General features: G+C 33.4%; 1 protein-coding gene across 1 annotated transcript in view; it reads left to right on the forward strand.

Annotated features, from left to right (window-relative positions):
- LRP1B (LDL receptor related protein 1B) overlaps nucleotides 1-17,071 on the forward strand; it is a 1,757,623-nt gene that overhangs the window by 1,686,182 nt on the left and 54,370 nt on the right. The window contains exon 84 of the mRNA XM_045559136.1: nucleotides 5,649-5,810. Within this exon, the coding sequence (XP_045415092.1) occupies nucleotides 5,649-5,810 (162 nt within the window). The remainder of the gene's footprint in view (nucleotides 1-5,648; nucleotides 5,811-17,071) is intronic.

Consider the following 17,071-nt stretch of genomic DNA (forward strand, 5'->3'; position numbering starts at 1 on the left):
TTTAATGCTCATTTAACAGTGACTAATGATAAATCATTATGATTGATACCCATTTAATTACTTATCCATATAAAAGATTCTATTGTTGTTATGTATTTAAAAATATATTATTTTAAACTGATGTATATGGATTGGCTATGAGAATGTTATGTCCAAAAGAACAAATATGGGAAATAAAATGACCCTCAGGATTCCATATGAAGCTTCCTAGCAAAGGTGTATACTCAGTCAAGTTTAAAGAATAACCTAAGCATTGATAACTGTTAATAATCATGGCAATAATATACCAATACTACTACAAATGGTAACCCTACCAGTTACTGAGTAGGTGCTCTGTGGCAGGGATTGTGACATGCATTTTACCTGCACATGGCAGGTATTGCTATCACCATTCACAGACTGAGAGGCAGAGGGGAAATCTAAAGCTTTCTAAAGCCACAATGTAAATATCAAATAAGATTTTATTCCCAGGCATGCTTAATACCAAAACAAATTATTTAACCACTATGTCAAATTTATTTCCTTTAAATATAATTATGAAATCTTTTAGAGTCAGCCGTTTTTACTGAGACTGGTTTTGCTATGTAAGGGGCATATAATATAAGTGAAATTTAAAGAACTCTATGAGATTCCAAGACATTTCCATTTTTCTTGTAAACAATGCAACGTTTGTGTCAAAGTATATTCATTGATAATATTTATTAGTGATTTTAGTTACATCTTACCAAATTTGACATTAGCTATTATTGTTGATCATCCAGGTTGATTATAATAGTTTACTTACAATTGTAATAGTTATTACACTTATTATTCGTGGTGTGAATATTTGCTGTAACACTTCAGAAGATATGTGCCACCAGTTTCTATTAACTATGAACAGAAATCAGAAATAGTATAAATAAATGGAATTAAATAAGCTCCATTTATTGTATGCATGTATATTAGGATCATCCAGAGAAAAAAAATCAAAAAGATATCTATCTATCTATCTATTTTATATATGTAGAGAGACAGAGAGAGAGACAGAGAAAGAGAGAGAGATTCATTATGGGTTTATTATGGGCATTGGCACATGTGCTTATGGAGTCTGAGGAGTCCCTAAGTATGCCATGTGTAAGATGAGAACTAGGAAAGGCAGTCATGTAATTCAGTCCAAGTCCAAAGGTCTGAGAACTAGGGGATCCAATGATGTAACTCCCGGTTGGAATCCAAAGACCTGAGCAATAAGGTGACAGGGAGGGTAGGGAATTCTGGTTTAAGCCTCAGAGTCTGAAGGCTCAAGAACCAGGAACTCTAATATCCAAGGGCAGGAGAAAATGGATGTTCTAGCTCAAGAAAGAGAATTAACCTTTCCTCCACCTTTGTGTTCTATTTGGGCCTTCAGTGGGTTGGATGATGCCCACTCACTTTAGGGAGGGCATATCTTTTATTCAGTCTACTGATTACAATGCTAATCTCTTCTAAAAACACCCTCACAGACACGCCCAGAAATAATGTTTTACCAGCTATTTGGACATCGCTTAGCCCAGCCAAGTTGACACAAAATTAATCATCCCAGCATACATCTAGCAAGGCATCTTGTTAACTAATGTACAGGGTGCAATTTGAATATGGAGTAGACCTAGCACTGGGGCAGTGACAGTCTAGTGATAACATGTATGGCACCAAGGGCAAAGTTTAAAAGAATTGTCTCCTTTCGGGGGTGGGAGGAGTTGATAAACTTACTGAAATGTCCCCATGGGAACATACACAAAGGAGTAAATATGAAGATCTGAAGTTTAGGAAGGAGAATGAGCCTGAAGTTAGAAAATTGGGACGGAGGTATTCAGACAGAAAAATAATTATTGAAGCTATTAAATTGGATAATATCACCAGAAAGAATTTTGGAAGAACACTGTTGAGAGACAAAAAGAGAAAACATAAAGGCAATCCTAAAAAAGCCATCCCCAAAAAGAGAGTGAAATCAACAATGCTAATGTCTTAGAAGCCAATTAGGGATAGATCTTCCAAGTACAGATGTTAGTAAACATTGTACAATTATGGAGAAAATGTGAAGAAAATGGTGATTGAGAAGAAATCACAGAATTTAGTGATGAAGAGGTTAGAGGTAAGCTTTCAAAGAGTACATAAATATACTGTAAAGGCAACACCACACATTAACAACTTTCATCTTAAACCTTTCTTACCACCAGAGTATAGGAATCAAATCATCTGAGCAATATATTTATGTTAAGATCTGGCCTCTCTTCTGAGAGAACAAAGATAAATAATATATTAATGTACTTTATTTTGTGAATAAAAAAAACTAAAAACTATACCCCCAGTGAAGGGTTGAAATGTGACTTCATGATTTAATATTTTACTTTGTCATACATTCATAGAATTGGAAGCAGTGAGTGTGATTATTTTTTGAAGAAGCTCAAGGATGTACCAACATTTAAAGTACAAATAGATGAACTTGGCAAAATACTAGGTCTGCTTTTTGTTTTGTTTGTTGTTGTGTGTGTTCTTTCCTTTTAAAAGGTAGGCTTAAGGATTTTTATAAGCTAAAGAGAGAAAAAAGATCCATCTTTCAAAGTTTGAGAAAATGTTAAAGTTTGAGGGGAAAGTTGGTGGAGAATTCCAGCTTTATCCCATAATTACCATAAAAATAAATTCAAATTTAATTTTACCTTAAATAAATAATGGAGATAAAATGTGTGATTTAATAAAAATTTAAGAACGCTTTGCTTAAATTGTTGCATTGCCTTTGTAGACACAATCATGGAATAAGTCACTCCTAAAACTGATAAATCAGAGCTAAAAGGTAACTGTGTGCTTTCTATGTGTTTGGTGAAATTAGAAATGCTTTGCCACGTATTAACTCATTTACTCTGCATGATTTTACACAATGACTTTATGAGGTAGGTACTATCAGTATCTCCATTTTGTATCTGAGGAAATACACACAGAGATGATATCTGTCCATGGTCCTGCAACCAGCAATTGACACAGGTAGACTATGAATCCAGACAGTCTGAAAACCTACACTCTTAATGTCTGAGCTAAGGACGTTATAGAAACTAGACTGATTTAGAGCCAGGGAACATTTCCTCCCCCTCCTTCCTCGGCTTAATTGATGTTCTTTCAGATTAGTCTATCCTTGTAGGCTGTCAACTCCCCAGCTCCCTGGATGCATCACCGCCATAAATCTATATCACGATGATCATAACAGGGCTGTTTCTTCCTCTAAAAAATCTTTATAAATGAATCCAATGCAACTTGTTAGGGTGCCCCCAGAGAGATTCTGGCAAATATTAGATGGAGCCCATTATACAATTCTGCAGCAGATGGTTCATTTCCCATCAGCAAACAAAAGATCTGCAGTATCACCATACAGTTTCAGTTAGATAATATTCCCCTGAATGTGAAGATTTCTACTTGTCAGAAAGAAATTTCTTCAAAGGAAGAGAAGGAAGAGCTCTTGAAAATAATTCAGCCGGAATCTGAATGATCTAAGGCACAGGCTAGCTGGGGACAACTTGGTCACTTTGGTCTAGTTTCAAAACAGCTGTAAATGAGACAAAAGTACTAAAAAAACAGTGTCATTTCTCTGAGTGACTGAGATAGAGTAATTTTCAAGTACCTCAGCAGGTAGTGTTTGTTTCTTTCAAACTTCTATCACTTTTTTTTTTGATTCTAATTTATAAAAAAGGACAAGAAAAACTCTCAAGTAATTTAGAAAACCGGGCATCTACAGTGTTCACATCCTACCTCTGTGTGGCACTTTTTCTGATTGTCCTAATGCACTTTGATTTCTTCTGTACTTTGTCACTATTCATTTCATGTTTAGCTCATGTTAATTTGTATTGTGTACTTGTTCTACTTCTCTGTAAGTCATTCATGTGCTCTAATTCAAGAAGAAGAATTAGTTCTGTTCTGGGCTCACGTTTTCTTCAGTAACTCTGTTCCTCAAATTATTAACCTCTTTGTCCACTGCTATTATTTGTTCTCCTGTTTCTGTCTTCATTTTTCACCTATTAATGTGCCAATGAAGGCATTTTGTTTCTAGGTCAACAACTAGAAAAGTTCATTGCCATTGTAATGAAAATATCTTGCTAAAAGTTTGTAAGGATTTTCTGGCAATGGAAAATATGAGGTTATTCAACTTTTAATATATGTAAAATTTACATTATTTCTCAGGTTATTCATAGGCATTTATCTGCCACCAAACTAATAACACTTATAAATGATAAGTTTCAAAATAGTGTTACTCACCATAAAAATATATGTTGCTTTGTTCACTCAGAGCAAAAGTTTCTAGCATTTTTGAGTATGTGGTGTCCTTTCAAAGTAAAATTATTAAATAAATTGTGGAACCTCAATTTATTCATTCTCTTGGAAATACAGGTGGATTTTATTTGAAAGTACTTTATTCATTTAAGAATGCTTCTCAAAAAATGTAGAATTGTCTTTCAATTAAGGATCCATGGTAATAGAAAAAATATATATCATTTTCTCACTTTGTCTTAGTAAGACTTACATCGATGCATTTCTCTAACCATTCTAATTAAACTTTCATCTCTACGAAGATGAGAGAGATGGCATGGATATTCGCTAATGCTAATCAACTGAGTGACATTATTTGAGTCCTAGTTATTGCAATCTATAACTGAATTTCTTTCCTATTCTCTTTCATGTTGTTTCCTTACATTTTCGTGAACTTTAAAACTCATTATTTTCCCATTTAAATAATATCCATTGGTTTTTTTTCCTTTTCTTCTCCTTTCCTTCAGAGATAGTTATAAACTTCATTTTCTTCTCAGTCCTTTGACAGCCTGGGCAGTTAGAGAGACTTATTCCTAATACAACAGTTAACTGTGTTATGTTTAAAATGCCTTAAAGAATTGTTCATCTTTCTTTCTGTTGTTAGTTCCCACAGAACAAATAAAGAAAAATATTCAAAGATGATATGTCAGATTTGCTGTTATGTGCTGTTTACATCAAGCTTCTAAGTCATCTTATTATTTACTAGACTACAAGTAGTAGTCTCTTATCATGAATAAAAATATCAAAATTAGACTAAACAAGACTTAGTAAGTGCTTATATACTAAACATAGTATAGGTACTTAAAACATAAAATAGCTAATGTTAATAAATCTAATCATATAAACAACATGCCTACTTTAAACTCATTAAAAAATTTACTTATACTACATATAAGCTAATGCTTTATGTAGATTCAGCAGTTGCTTGACAGGTAATTATTGAAACCAGAGATAAGATTGTCTATATTTTATATCCTGATGGAAATATAATCTCTATTACCACATATGAGTAGAGCAAAAATAATTGGTAAATCAAAATAAACATGAAAAAAGAAATGCAAAGAACAATATAAGCACTTGAAGCATACATGTGTGCAAGTATAATTTATCCATAAAATTTGACCTAATTGAACCTTAGCTATCTTCTAATCTAGGCTTGCTTGGATATATGGGAAAACTGAAACTCCTAAGAGATCATGATACTGCCCCAAATCACAGAATAAATCATGGACAGACCTTTACCAGAAACTGGCTTCACAATTCTTATCCAAAGATAATCCCCTAAAAATAAACTATTTTAGTCTAATAATTTGCATTTTATTACATATTTTTTCCAATAGGAAGACCCACCTGCACCTGTGCCCTGGGGTTCACTGGACCAAACTGTGGCAAGACAGTCTGTGAGGATTTTTGTCAAAATGGAGGGACCTGCATTGTGACTGCTGGGAACCAGCCTCACTGCCACTGCCAGCCTGAATACACGGGAGACAGATGTCAGTACTGTAAGTAAAGGCAACACCCAGGAGCCAGTTTGGCAGCATGCTGTGATGTTTACATTAAATAGTTTTCTTAGAACCTATATCTGCACTCCCTCTATTATCTCAATTTCAGCTTCCCTCTGTTTTTCAGGTTCAGTGTCTCTGTAACCCCAACTCCAACAATTATTTCCGTTCCTCATCCTACTCTTATTTTAAAGATTTTATCTTCTCACTCCCCCAGCTGAGATTCCATGGTCCATTGTTAAAATTATTCCCATGTGCTCAACCTCCCTGTTCTCTCTTTCCCTCTATCGTACCTCCCTGGCAAACTACAATCATAGTTAAATGTAATTCTCTCTCTCTCCTGAATTGGCACCTCAGAGATGAATGCAACTGAAGAAAAACACATAATCACACTGGCTGATCTCATTGAATTTTTATCACTCATCTCATATAGGCACTCACTACTGCTCCTACTGTATTTCACTAACCCTTGAGTCTCCACGTCTCCTAGTGCCTATGTCACACCTTCTCCTTTCTCCTCAAACCTCTAATAACTGCACAGAAACCACCTAAAGCGAGCGACAAACTCCCACTAGCATATCCCCCAGGGTTCTGTGTCCTGCACCCATCTCCTTTTCTTCCTTCTTATTACTGGGAATCCCACGCTTCATCTAAGCCTACACTATCCACGCATGAGCTAATCCCTCTTAGCCACTCATGGACAAATCTCCAGCAGTTCTGCCCTTGTTCTCCTACCTCATTAATCTTTTCCTCTCTACCAAGTTCTTTCTGGAAAAATCTTCCCTTGTGCCCACATGTCTTCTTAATTATCACCTCATTTTCCTGTTCTCTCTCTCCTTCTCTTTCTTTTTTTAACAGTAGTACCTCTTTAAAGTGTTGTCATTTTCTATAATTCCTCTATTTCTATTTTTTCATTGACCCTGCCTCTGTTCAGTTTTTGTCTTCATTGTTCCGCTGAAACATCTTTTAGGAAAGTCAAGTTAATTGATTTTGTTTAGTGTCCTCCATGTTGCCGTATCTAATGATCAATTCTCAATTCTTATTTTACATCTACTCACTCACTCCTTCATTCCTGAAACATTTGCTTCACTTGTTTTATGGACAGCTCTCTCTTGTTTTCATTTTCATTTTACTGGTTTTTTCCCTGGAGATAAAATTCTATTCTCCAATTTTAAACATTGGAGTTATTAACAACTTTGTCCTCATATCTCTTTTCTTTTCTATAACACTTTCTAAGTCCATGATTCCTGTACAACTTGCACATTAGAATGATCTCAATAGCTTTTATAAAATACAGCTTCCCAAACATAATCTGCAAAGATTTTAATTTTCCCAGCCTGTATTGCAGTATCCATATTACCTAAAACTTTCCAGATATGTCAAATTTGTGACCAAGGTTGAGACCCACTGCATAGATAATTTCACCTAAATTCATGTTTTTTAAAATATCATCTGAATACTAATGTTTCCAAATTTACTTCTCTAGCTGAACACATCTCCTGAATTCCAGATTTTTATATTGAATTGTCTGCTTGACAGCTTGACTTAGCTTTAAATTAAACTACTATTCTCACTCCAAAATTCTTTTACAGGTTGAGTGTCCCTCATCTGAAATACTTGAGACCAGAAGTATTCTAGATTTTGGATTTTTTTTTTTTATTTTGGGATATTTGCATGTGTATAATGAGACATCTTGGGGGTGGGACCCAAGTCTAAACATCAAATTTATTTATGCTTCATTTACATCTTATATACAAAGCCTGAAGGTAATTTTGAACATGTTTTTAATAATTTTGTGCCCCATCACATGATGTCAGCTGTGGATTTTTCCACTTGTGGTATCATCTTGGTGCTCAAAAGTTTTGGATTTGGAACATTTCAGATTTTGGATTTTCTACTTGGGAATGCTCAATCTGTACTTTACTCTTTCCTCTCTCTTTTAAAGGAAACTTACCTATTGCTTGGGCCAAAAAAATTTAAAATAGTTCTTGATTCTTCTTTGTTTCACATCTTGTCTTTCTGTGAGTTTTACCTTTAAAATATACTCAGAATCTGAATACCTCTTGCCACGTTCATTCTCGCTATCCCCATCCAAGCCACCAACATCTCTTGCTTGGATTATTAGTAACTGATCTCTCTCTTTTTGCCTTCAGTATCTATTCTCAAAAGAGCAGTCATAGTTGTACATTTTATCCAAATTAAAAATTTCTTTCCATCTCTAACATTTTATTGAGATCTTCCTATTTCCAGGGATTCTTGTAAGTAATTAATGTTTTTTTGCATTGCCTTATTAATCATTTAATCCTACCAATGAACTTGGTATTATTTTCATTCTCATTTACAGAAGAAGATGCTGAGGAGGCATAAATAACCTTCTGAATATCACCCCTTTAGTAATTGTGAGAAACAAGATTCACACATCAGGCACTCTAGCTTCAGAGTTCACCCTGTGAAGAGTTACTTAACATTTCGGTTCTTAGATCACTTAATGTCATCGAGGATTTCACAGAGAGTGGCCTTGATCTCTGATCATTGTATGAATACATGGAACAGCATAGAATCAAGCTATAGACACTGAAGTTTTTGAGAATTAAGCATAATAATAAATAGCTTGCCTCTGATGTGATAGTGGGGTCTCTTCTACTGCAGCAAGAAAACAGATTTAATTTGATGTTTTGTTTCCCAAGTGTTCTTCTCATATCAAGTTAGTTCTTCTTGACATAGATAGATGCCACTACCCTAAGCCAATGTCCCTTTTCACATTGCTTGTCCAACTTATCTCTTAAATCATGTGCACCACTTGGGTTGATTCCTTTTACTTAGTATTTTTATTAATTATGAACATTCCTCCTAGTTGTCTGGGACCCCCTTGAGACTACCCAACAACAACACTTGTCAAATAAATAAGTGAACAAATAAACAATTGCACAAATATATAAATGAAAAAATAAAAGTGGTTTGAAGAAAATTTAACAAAAGGGCAATCAATTTAATGTACAAAAACTACATTTAATCAGTGTTCAACCACCGAATATCTATATGTGGTTAATCTAGAGCTATTGTTTGTTCCTTCTATCTTTTGGTTCCCAACTGGTGTATCATTAAAGAACACCAGTCTTCAGTTGTTTTTTTCCTTTCTTGTTTTTCGTTTTTATTTTTTTTTTAAATTGAATCATCAGCATTCTTAAGTCTTTTTGAACTAAGTTAAAAAAATACTATGTGGCCATAATTTTTATAGCAATTTGGATTCTTCCAAACAGTATATTTAATTAGCTTATATTTTAATTGGTAACTTAAGAGAATCACAGTCTGAGGTAGCCTGATGCTTTATAAAGGGTTGCATTATAATTTTATCATCACTATTAGTAGTCAGAGTGCTTCCCACTTTTTACTGCAAAGCACTTATTAAAATTAACCAATTAATCCTTAGACAGAGGTTAAATAACTTGCTCAAGGTCCCAAAGCAGTAATATTATAGTCAGAATTGGACCCCAGGAGTTGTTGATCAAGATGTCAACAAACATTCTTGTAATATGGTGATGCTGTTTTTTGGCAGCCATAATAATTCTATGGACATTGTCATTAAAATGACAAATTCAACAGCTGACAAAAGCATAATAAATTCAGGATCTATTAGATGTGAGTCAGCAAGGTTCAGTGGACCTGGTGTTCTGTCAAAATTGTATCTTGCATGTACAAAATCTTCTCTGTATAAATGAAGGAATGACAGAATGGTTCATTACAGTGCCTAATTAAAGGTCCATTAGTGGGAGGTAAAACATCAGTTCTTAGTTGTGCTGAGTAAAAACATTCCACCACTCTAATAGCAATATAAAATCCCGAGGTCTGAAATGCAAATTAATTTTAACAGCAGCAGCCCAGGGATGAGAGACAGAGATAAATAATGGCAAAAGTAAAATTAAGTATTCTTTAAGTAAGTTGTTTAAGAACAAATATAGCAGCATATCATGCTATTCTGGAGCAAAGATTCCTAGTAAAAATAAAAATTAAATAAATAAGCATGACATTTTGCATTTCAATTGAGGTGTTAAGTATGAGATCAACCATTATCTGAGGTTATTTGTAATTAAATGGTAATAACATTAGGGCAAAAGGGCCAATTAGGGTCAACTCAATCTGTGTCTAAGAACCAGGTAGTTAAATTAAATGACAACTTGCTTTTCCTCTCACTGATATTTTTAAAGTCCTCTAGTGATCTGCTTGGGGAACCATTATAATTTCAATTAAAACTCAATTTATCAGAAGTACACCTGTATGACTTACTCCTACTGGTTCCAATAAGTACAGACATTAAATAGTATCTCTCCTTAATGAGTGTCTCTACTTACAGAGTTAGGAGTAACTGACAATAGTCCAAATATGTCACATGTTGTAATTGCTATTAAAACCATAGGCTATCAAGTAACTCGTAAAACAGTTATGCACTACAGATATGAACCTATCATATTTGATGACATAATGGGATTATTGTCACCATTTGTTTTCTAGGATAGCTTTGTTCTGTCAGTCAGTAGGTCAGTGAACATGTTTTGCTATTTCCATTGAGCTTGTCACTATGTTAGACATTGAGGAAGCAGCAGTGTCAGAAACATTTGCTGTTCTCAAGGAATTTACAGTCTAATGTACCATTCAGAAAAGAAAACAAGTTATTACAGGGCAGTTTAATGAAACACAGAGACTTCCAGAACCCCCAGAAAGAACATAAAGTTCACCATAAAAGGAAGATTTCTTTAAGGAAGTAATAACTAAGCTGAGACCAGAAAAAAGAGAAGCTAATCATACAAAAGGGGGAAACAGTGAGGGAAGAACAGCATGTGCAAAGTCCTAGAAAGGAAAACCTTTTGAAATTACCTTTTCTTTTTTTATTTGAATTTCCTAGGTGAGGGCAGCAAGGGAAATCACATTTACTGAACATTTACAATGTACCGATCACAGAGATATGTGCTATAAATATGATACATTATTTTACCTAATACATGAATATGTAGCATTTCAACAAATCCTCACACAGCCCTTTAAGATTAGTATTATTTGTCTAACTTTGCAAGTGCCAAAAAATGAGATTAAGCAGTTTGCCCTAATCTTCCAGGTTAGAGAGCCCAGGAACCACAATTTTTTAGCTTTGTGGATCTGACTCTGAAACTAGCCTTCTCCTAATATATTTTCCTGCCATTTAATATCCTGCCTGCCCTGTTGCATCTTTTATAGACTCGCTATGAAAATACTAAAAGCTCAGGTGACACACTGGCTCAGCTTGATAATTCAAGCTTCTCCTTCATGGAAAAGAGGCACTAATAGGAATTTTAATCTCAAACAGATTAAGCCTATGGCAAACCCAGGTATAAGAAACCAAAGGACTTCTTTAAAAAATTACCAGAAAAAGAGAAGAAAACTTTCAGTTGCTCCTCGTAGTAATGAAGGTCAACTGGAACCGAGCCTAGAGCCTTGAGAAAGAATTGCAATTTGGAAAGCAAAATTAACTGATGAGGAATAACCCTTTCCTCAGTATTCAAATATTTAAGAGTCTTTAGAACATTTGCACCTAGAGTGGCAAAGCATTTTGGAACTTTCTCTATTGAGTGTTTCCCAATTCTTTTTCTCTTGATGAGAAGGTAAATAGTACTTACATTTAAGTTTTTGTCATCTCTTGCCTGGAATGTGACGCAGCACATTTCTTTCGTATAACCTTTCTTTTAACCTTGAGAACCTGTTTATTGCCTCCAAAGTATATCCGCTCTTTTGGATAATCATTAATGCCTCTTTTTCTTGACTCTTGAGATCCTCCATGTCTGCTAAACCTCTCTAATCCTTCCATTCTGTCTCTCTAACTTTCCTTTGCTGTAGTATCTCAGCACTTCTCTTTGGCATTTTTCACTTTATATTCGTATCATTCATTTTCTTGACTATTGACCCTACTAGAATGTAAAATGGACCATGGTGTTTTGCATACCTAATCAATCTTGCAAGTGAACTCAATGCCTGGAATTTAGGTATCTGAATGCATGTGAGCAAAGTAGAAAGATCCTGTTTACACCCTGCTAGGCAAACTGTTTCTAGTTAAACACCTCTGCTAACATCCTTTTAAAAAACTCAAATGTAAATTTAAAAGTAATTTTTAAAAACAGTACTGTTTGTCAGATTTGGAATGTCTGCTGACTTGCTTTAAAAAATGCTATGAGTCAGAAATCTTTAAATGCTTTAAAAAGAAAAAATACAATTGCTATTTTATAGTCAATATGACAATCTCTATGTTTAACTATTAAAGATTTCATCACTACAAGCTGGTATTATTAGTCTATTTTATGCAAAAGGTAGAAACTCTTTTGTACTGCTGGAAATATTTGGTGTTTATCCTGATTATTGATAAGAATGGCAAGAGAGATTGAGTCAGTATGTCATCATCAACTATCAAGGTAACAAAAAAATCCCCAAATTTTAAATTCGTAGCTGCTAAATCCAAGGCTACCAAAGACCAGAGAAAGGAGGGGAGATTTATAATTTACCCTATGTAACCTATTAAATAAAAAAAAATCAGAAATAGCAACTCTATGAAATAGTGCATTCAATTTCATTCTCATGAATGCAAAAATATGTGTCATATAACTGATTTAAATTAACTTATAATACTTTAAAATCCACTAAGTATTCCAACAAATAAAGTAACAGTTAAAAGAGCAATGTTAAATAAAAAGAGAATGCCAGAGATAACCAATAACTTTTTCACAATACAGATGTTCAGTTATATGAAAAAGAACTATTGGAGAAAAGCCAATGTGTTGAGGGTTGCCTCCTAGAGTCAGATACATCTGAAGTATGAAACACCTGACAATAAAAAGTCACTTGGTTTGGAATAGTTCCAGAAAATTAGTCCAAAGTTTAAGGGGTGAAATTTGAAATTGTTTTTATCTTCAATATCACTTGAAGATCCATGATTAAATTCATGGTAATCATATGATCTAATTTTCAATTTGATGAAATACTTTATACTGTATCTATTAGTTTGGAGAACTTAGAAAATTTATGATGATGATCTGAGGGCCAGCTTTCCTTGAAAATCTATTGATAGAAATGAATCAGCTTAGGGGCAGAAACAAACAAATTGGTGTAGTTAGGACCATGCAATGAATAACACATTATTTAACTGGCTAGTTGATTATCATCTAAGGCCAAGAACTAAAAATCACTTCCATGGTACCTTTGAACCATGAAGAAATGGAATTTACCTAGAATTTTTTAATTCCAGATTTTAATCCTCCTTACATTCGAAGGTAGCATACAGTTCTGATCCTTTTGAGGTTTTCATTCATTTGGTCTAATTCCTTGTCTATGCCACACACATAGAAAAAAATATATGAAATGTTTTTAATATTATATCAGTGGATTTTTGGAACTTTGTTGGATATACACTCTGAGTTCACTTTCTGGAATCTGTCCAACTAGAATCCAGATGTGTTGAAAAAATACTAGGTTTTAGAGGTGATAATACAGAATTAAAAATATTCCTTATGAATCATATAAAGCTATCTAAAGTAAAAATGTGTAGACTAACAAATAGTATTGTACAACTTTGGGTTTTCAAATTATTGTTTTCATCATCACAGATGAAATTCAGTTATATTATTTGTAAAAAAAATAGTTCATATCTCCTTCTTAAAATTGTAAGCTAAAGTGAGATAACCTGTACGAAAAACTCTTTGTAAATTATAAACATAAATGCCATTATTTATTGTTTTTTAATTTTAATTTTTTAAGAGAAGGAGTCTCACTATGTTGCCAGTGACTATAATGAATGATATATATCGGTCATGTATATTTAAGTACTACATAATTTGGATGAAGAAAATAAATTTATTATTTTTATAGCATTTGTAAATATGGTATGAGATGCTTTGTTTTGAAATTTTTAAAATGGTCCATGAATTTAGAATGAAATTCTGTACTGAGTCATTGAAAGCAAGTAAATCAGACCATTGATGAACATAGTTCCTTGAATAGGTTTACTACCAAGAATAGGTTAGGTGATGATCACAATGATCACTATTAGAAGCTGACAAGTTTAGTCTAATTTTGTGAAATGTCACATTTCTGGGAATTTGGTGGGTCACTTTTCATTTATGTGCAATGGCTAGAGTGGCTAATAGTTTGTTCATTGATTCAGCATCTGAGCGTCTGTTTTATGCAGGTACTATGTATCCGAGGGCTCTCTTATTGGCACTTGGTGACATCTGCCTTTGCTTCCCATCTGATTTTCCTCTCCCATCTCCCTCTTTTCTCTTTCCATCTAAACACACATGTACATATTCTGGCAAACTTTAGTTTCAGACAAACCAGCCTTGGCTGATCTAATATTTATATAAATTTATAACTAGCTTTGGGTTTTTAAAACTAAAATATCAGCAGTGTGATTTGTTCTCTGCCTTCTGAAGTGCCCTGCTTTTCAAGGCGCAGTGCTTATTCATTAATTCAACAAATATTAATAGGTCATTTAATATGCACCAGCCACTGAGGCTTGGGATTTAGTCATGAGTAAGACAGAAAACTGCTCTTATTTTGCAGTATTATTTATAAAGAATATGCAAACATGTTATATGTCAGGTGGTGAGAATAGAGATGATGAAAAATAAAGAAGGGTAAATTAAGAAACTAAGTACTATGTGAATGGAGAGAAGGCTCAGAGGCTTTGGAAACAAAAACAAATTATAATAGTTACTATATCATGTAGTTTCTTGCTACAATATCTTTTTTACACTATATTTATAAAAGAGAAATGACTGAATTTCATCTCCTAAAGAATGAAACAATGTACAAGTATGTTTTCAAAGAATAATCTTTGTAAATAAAAAGTATCTTAGATTATGTTATTTTATTGATTGATTAATCAATCAATAATTAGTTAATTATTGATTGATTGATTAAGAAACTCAATGCATACTTCTAATGGTTAAAGGTTAAATACTACTAACGAATAATAAAGTTATTTTCTGTAACCTTTGAATTGTTATGAAAGTCTTAGTAAAGTGGGAACCTGATTGTTATGTATCAATAATCTGACACATCTGACCTAAAGAAATCACACATTTAACCAGGGGATCTTTTTTAGTTTGCTATATATTACTCTGCCTGGTGACTTTTTCCAGGTGACTCTCAATATTTTAGTGAACTCTGATTAAATAGTAATCACTTCTACATAATCTGATATTTTTCTTCTTGCTATCACACCAGTGTAGGAACCTCTCTCTCTGTTTCTCTCTATAAATACATAGATAAATAGATAGATACAATATTTTATGTTGATAAGTATAGAAAGAGACAACTAAAAAAAGATACCTCCATCTATCTATCTACTCATGTTTTCTGTTTGCAAGGTAATATATTGAAGGAAGACTAGAAGGAAAGTATATGTAAGCATACCAAAAGTCATGTTACTTCAGCATTTAGCTTTGAAGTGGGTAGCTTGAAAGAAGGAAGAAAGTAAGAATGGAAGGATATAAGAGAAAGAGAGAAAGAGAGAAAGAAAGAAAGAAAGAAAGAAAGAAAGAAAGAAAGAAAGAAAGAAAGAAAGAAAGAAAGAAAGAAAGAAAGAAAGAAAGAAAGAAAGAAAGAAGGAAAAGAAAGAAAAGAAAGAAAGAGGAAGAAAGAAAGGAAGGAAGGAAAAGAGGGAGGGAGGGAAGAAATAAAAAATGAGGCCCACAGGAGCTATATGGGTGTGTATAGGATGGGTTCATATTCTCCCACTATGCTGAGGTGAGATGTTCTCTGCCCTCCAGTTAGGCTACAACATGGTGAAAATAACTTTCTTCCTGACACTTCCATCTGAGATGATGAGATATAATCTTTTCTATGATTACCTCCTATCCAGCTTTCTCCACCTCCCATTTCTCCATGAAATCCTTTCCAGTTTTCTAAAAATGAGTTATTACTTTATGTTCTAAATTATTTTTTTTTAATTTCCATATATTGATTAACTAAGATGTTCTATTGATCTTGATTTTTTTCCAACTATGTTAGTCTTGAGGATTCTATCAGAGTTTAAGCACTCTGGGGGCATGAGCAATATTAGCATACTCAACGCTAATAAATTTTATTAGGCTGAAATTAATTGAACTTTAATACATACTCAGTGGCCCAATAGAGAAATGGGGGGCTAAAAATAGCAAAGGGCTTCTTTATAGCTGCAGAGGTAATGGCTATATTTACATACTTCATTCTCATTCTTTTTAAGCCGTCATATGCTTATTCACTTATTTGGGTTTCAGTTAGCCTCATCTGATAAACCATATTTAGCTGTTATTTGCAACTCAGCTTGCTCACAAGTCTCAAATGACTCTTTACCGCTTCATAAATAGTTACTTGCTAAAACCTTTTATAACTAGACTGCTTTAAAAATAGAGAATTACTCAACCCCAAAAAATGTTTATAAATAAAAATTATGAGTCGCTTATATAGATTTCTTTGATTAAAAAACATTGTCATGATAGTTGTACGAGTTAATTTTTGACTTTTAAAAATTATTGATGTCATCATTGTTAATGTGCATTTGCAATAGCAATCTGTCAAAAATTTAAATGCTGGCATTTTTAAAATCTCACCCCATATGTCACTCACTCAAATCAAATTTTTGATAATTTGACTTTCTGAGTTTTAGATTTTCCTTCTCCCTGGACACTCAGAGATGTCCATGTTTGCTCAGGGAATCTTATTCTTTAAATTGTTTTAGTCTTTTCTATAGAAATATTTCAGATATATTACTATTTTAGTAGTAAATCAGAAAACGCTAATTTTCTTAGCCATGCCTTCCTGATGAAATTTATCAACTCTAATCAGAGTTTTGCATACATTTTTCCCTAGTGAATATTTAAATGACATACCTGGATTCAGTGTTTGCCTACTTTAATAAGCTCAGCTCTGAAATTAGAGGATATATTTAGGACTATACACGAAGTTTAATTATTAAAATATCTTAGGCTATATAAAACATCTGAAGAATGTAAAAAAGAATAAATTCTAATATTACCTTAAATTTGTTTTTCTATTTCTGGATTTAATCCTTTAAAGACAACAATCATAAAATTTTAAGCAAATTTATACAAGTTATTTTATGTCTTTTGCCTCCTAAACCATGTCAGATGAAAAACTGACTCTCACCCAATGTTATGTATATCGAGGGAAGGAAAGGCCACAATCACTCTTATTAACATATTTAAGAATCTCAGCACATTTCCAGAAAACCATCCAAATGT

Source organism: Lemur catta, chromosome 8, assembly GCF_020740605.2.
Source record: "Lemur catta isolate mLemCat1 chromosome 8, mLemCat1.pri, whole genome shotgun sequence".
In the NCBI taxonomy this organism is placed as follows: domain Eukaryota; kingdom Metazoa; phylum Chordata; class Mammalia; order Primates; family Lemuridae; genus Lemur; species Lemur catta.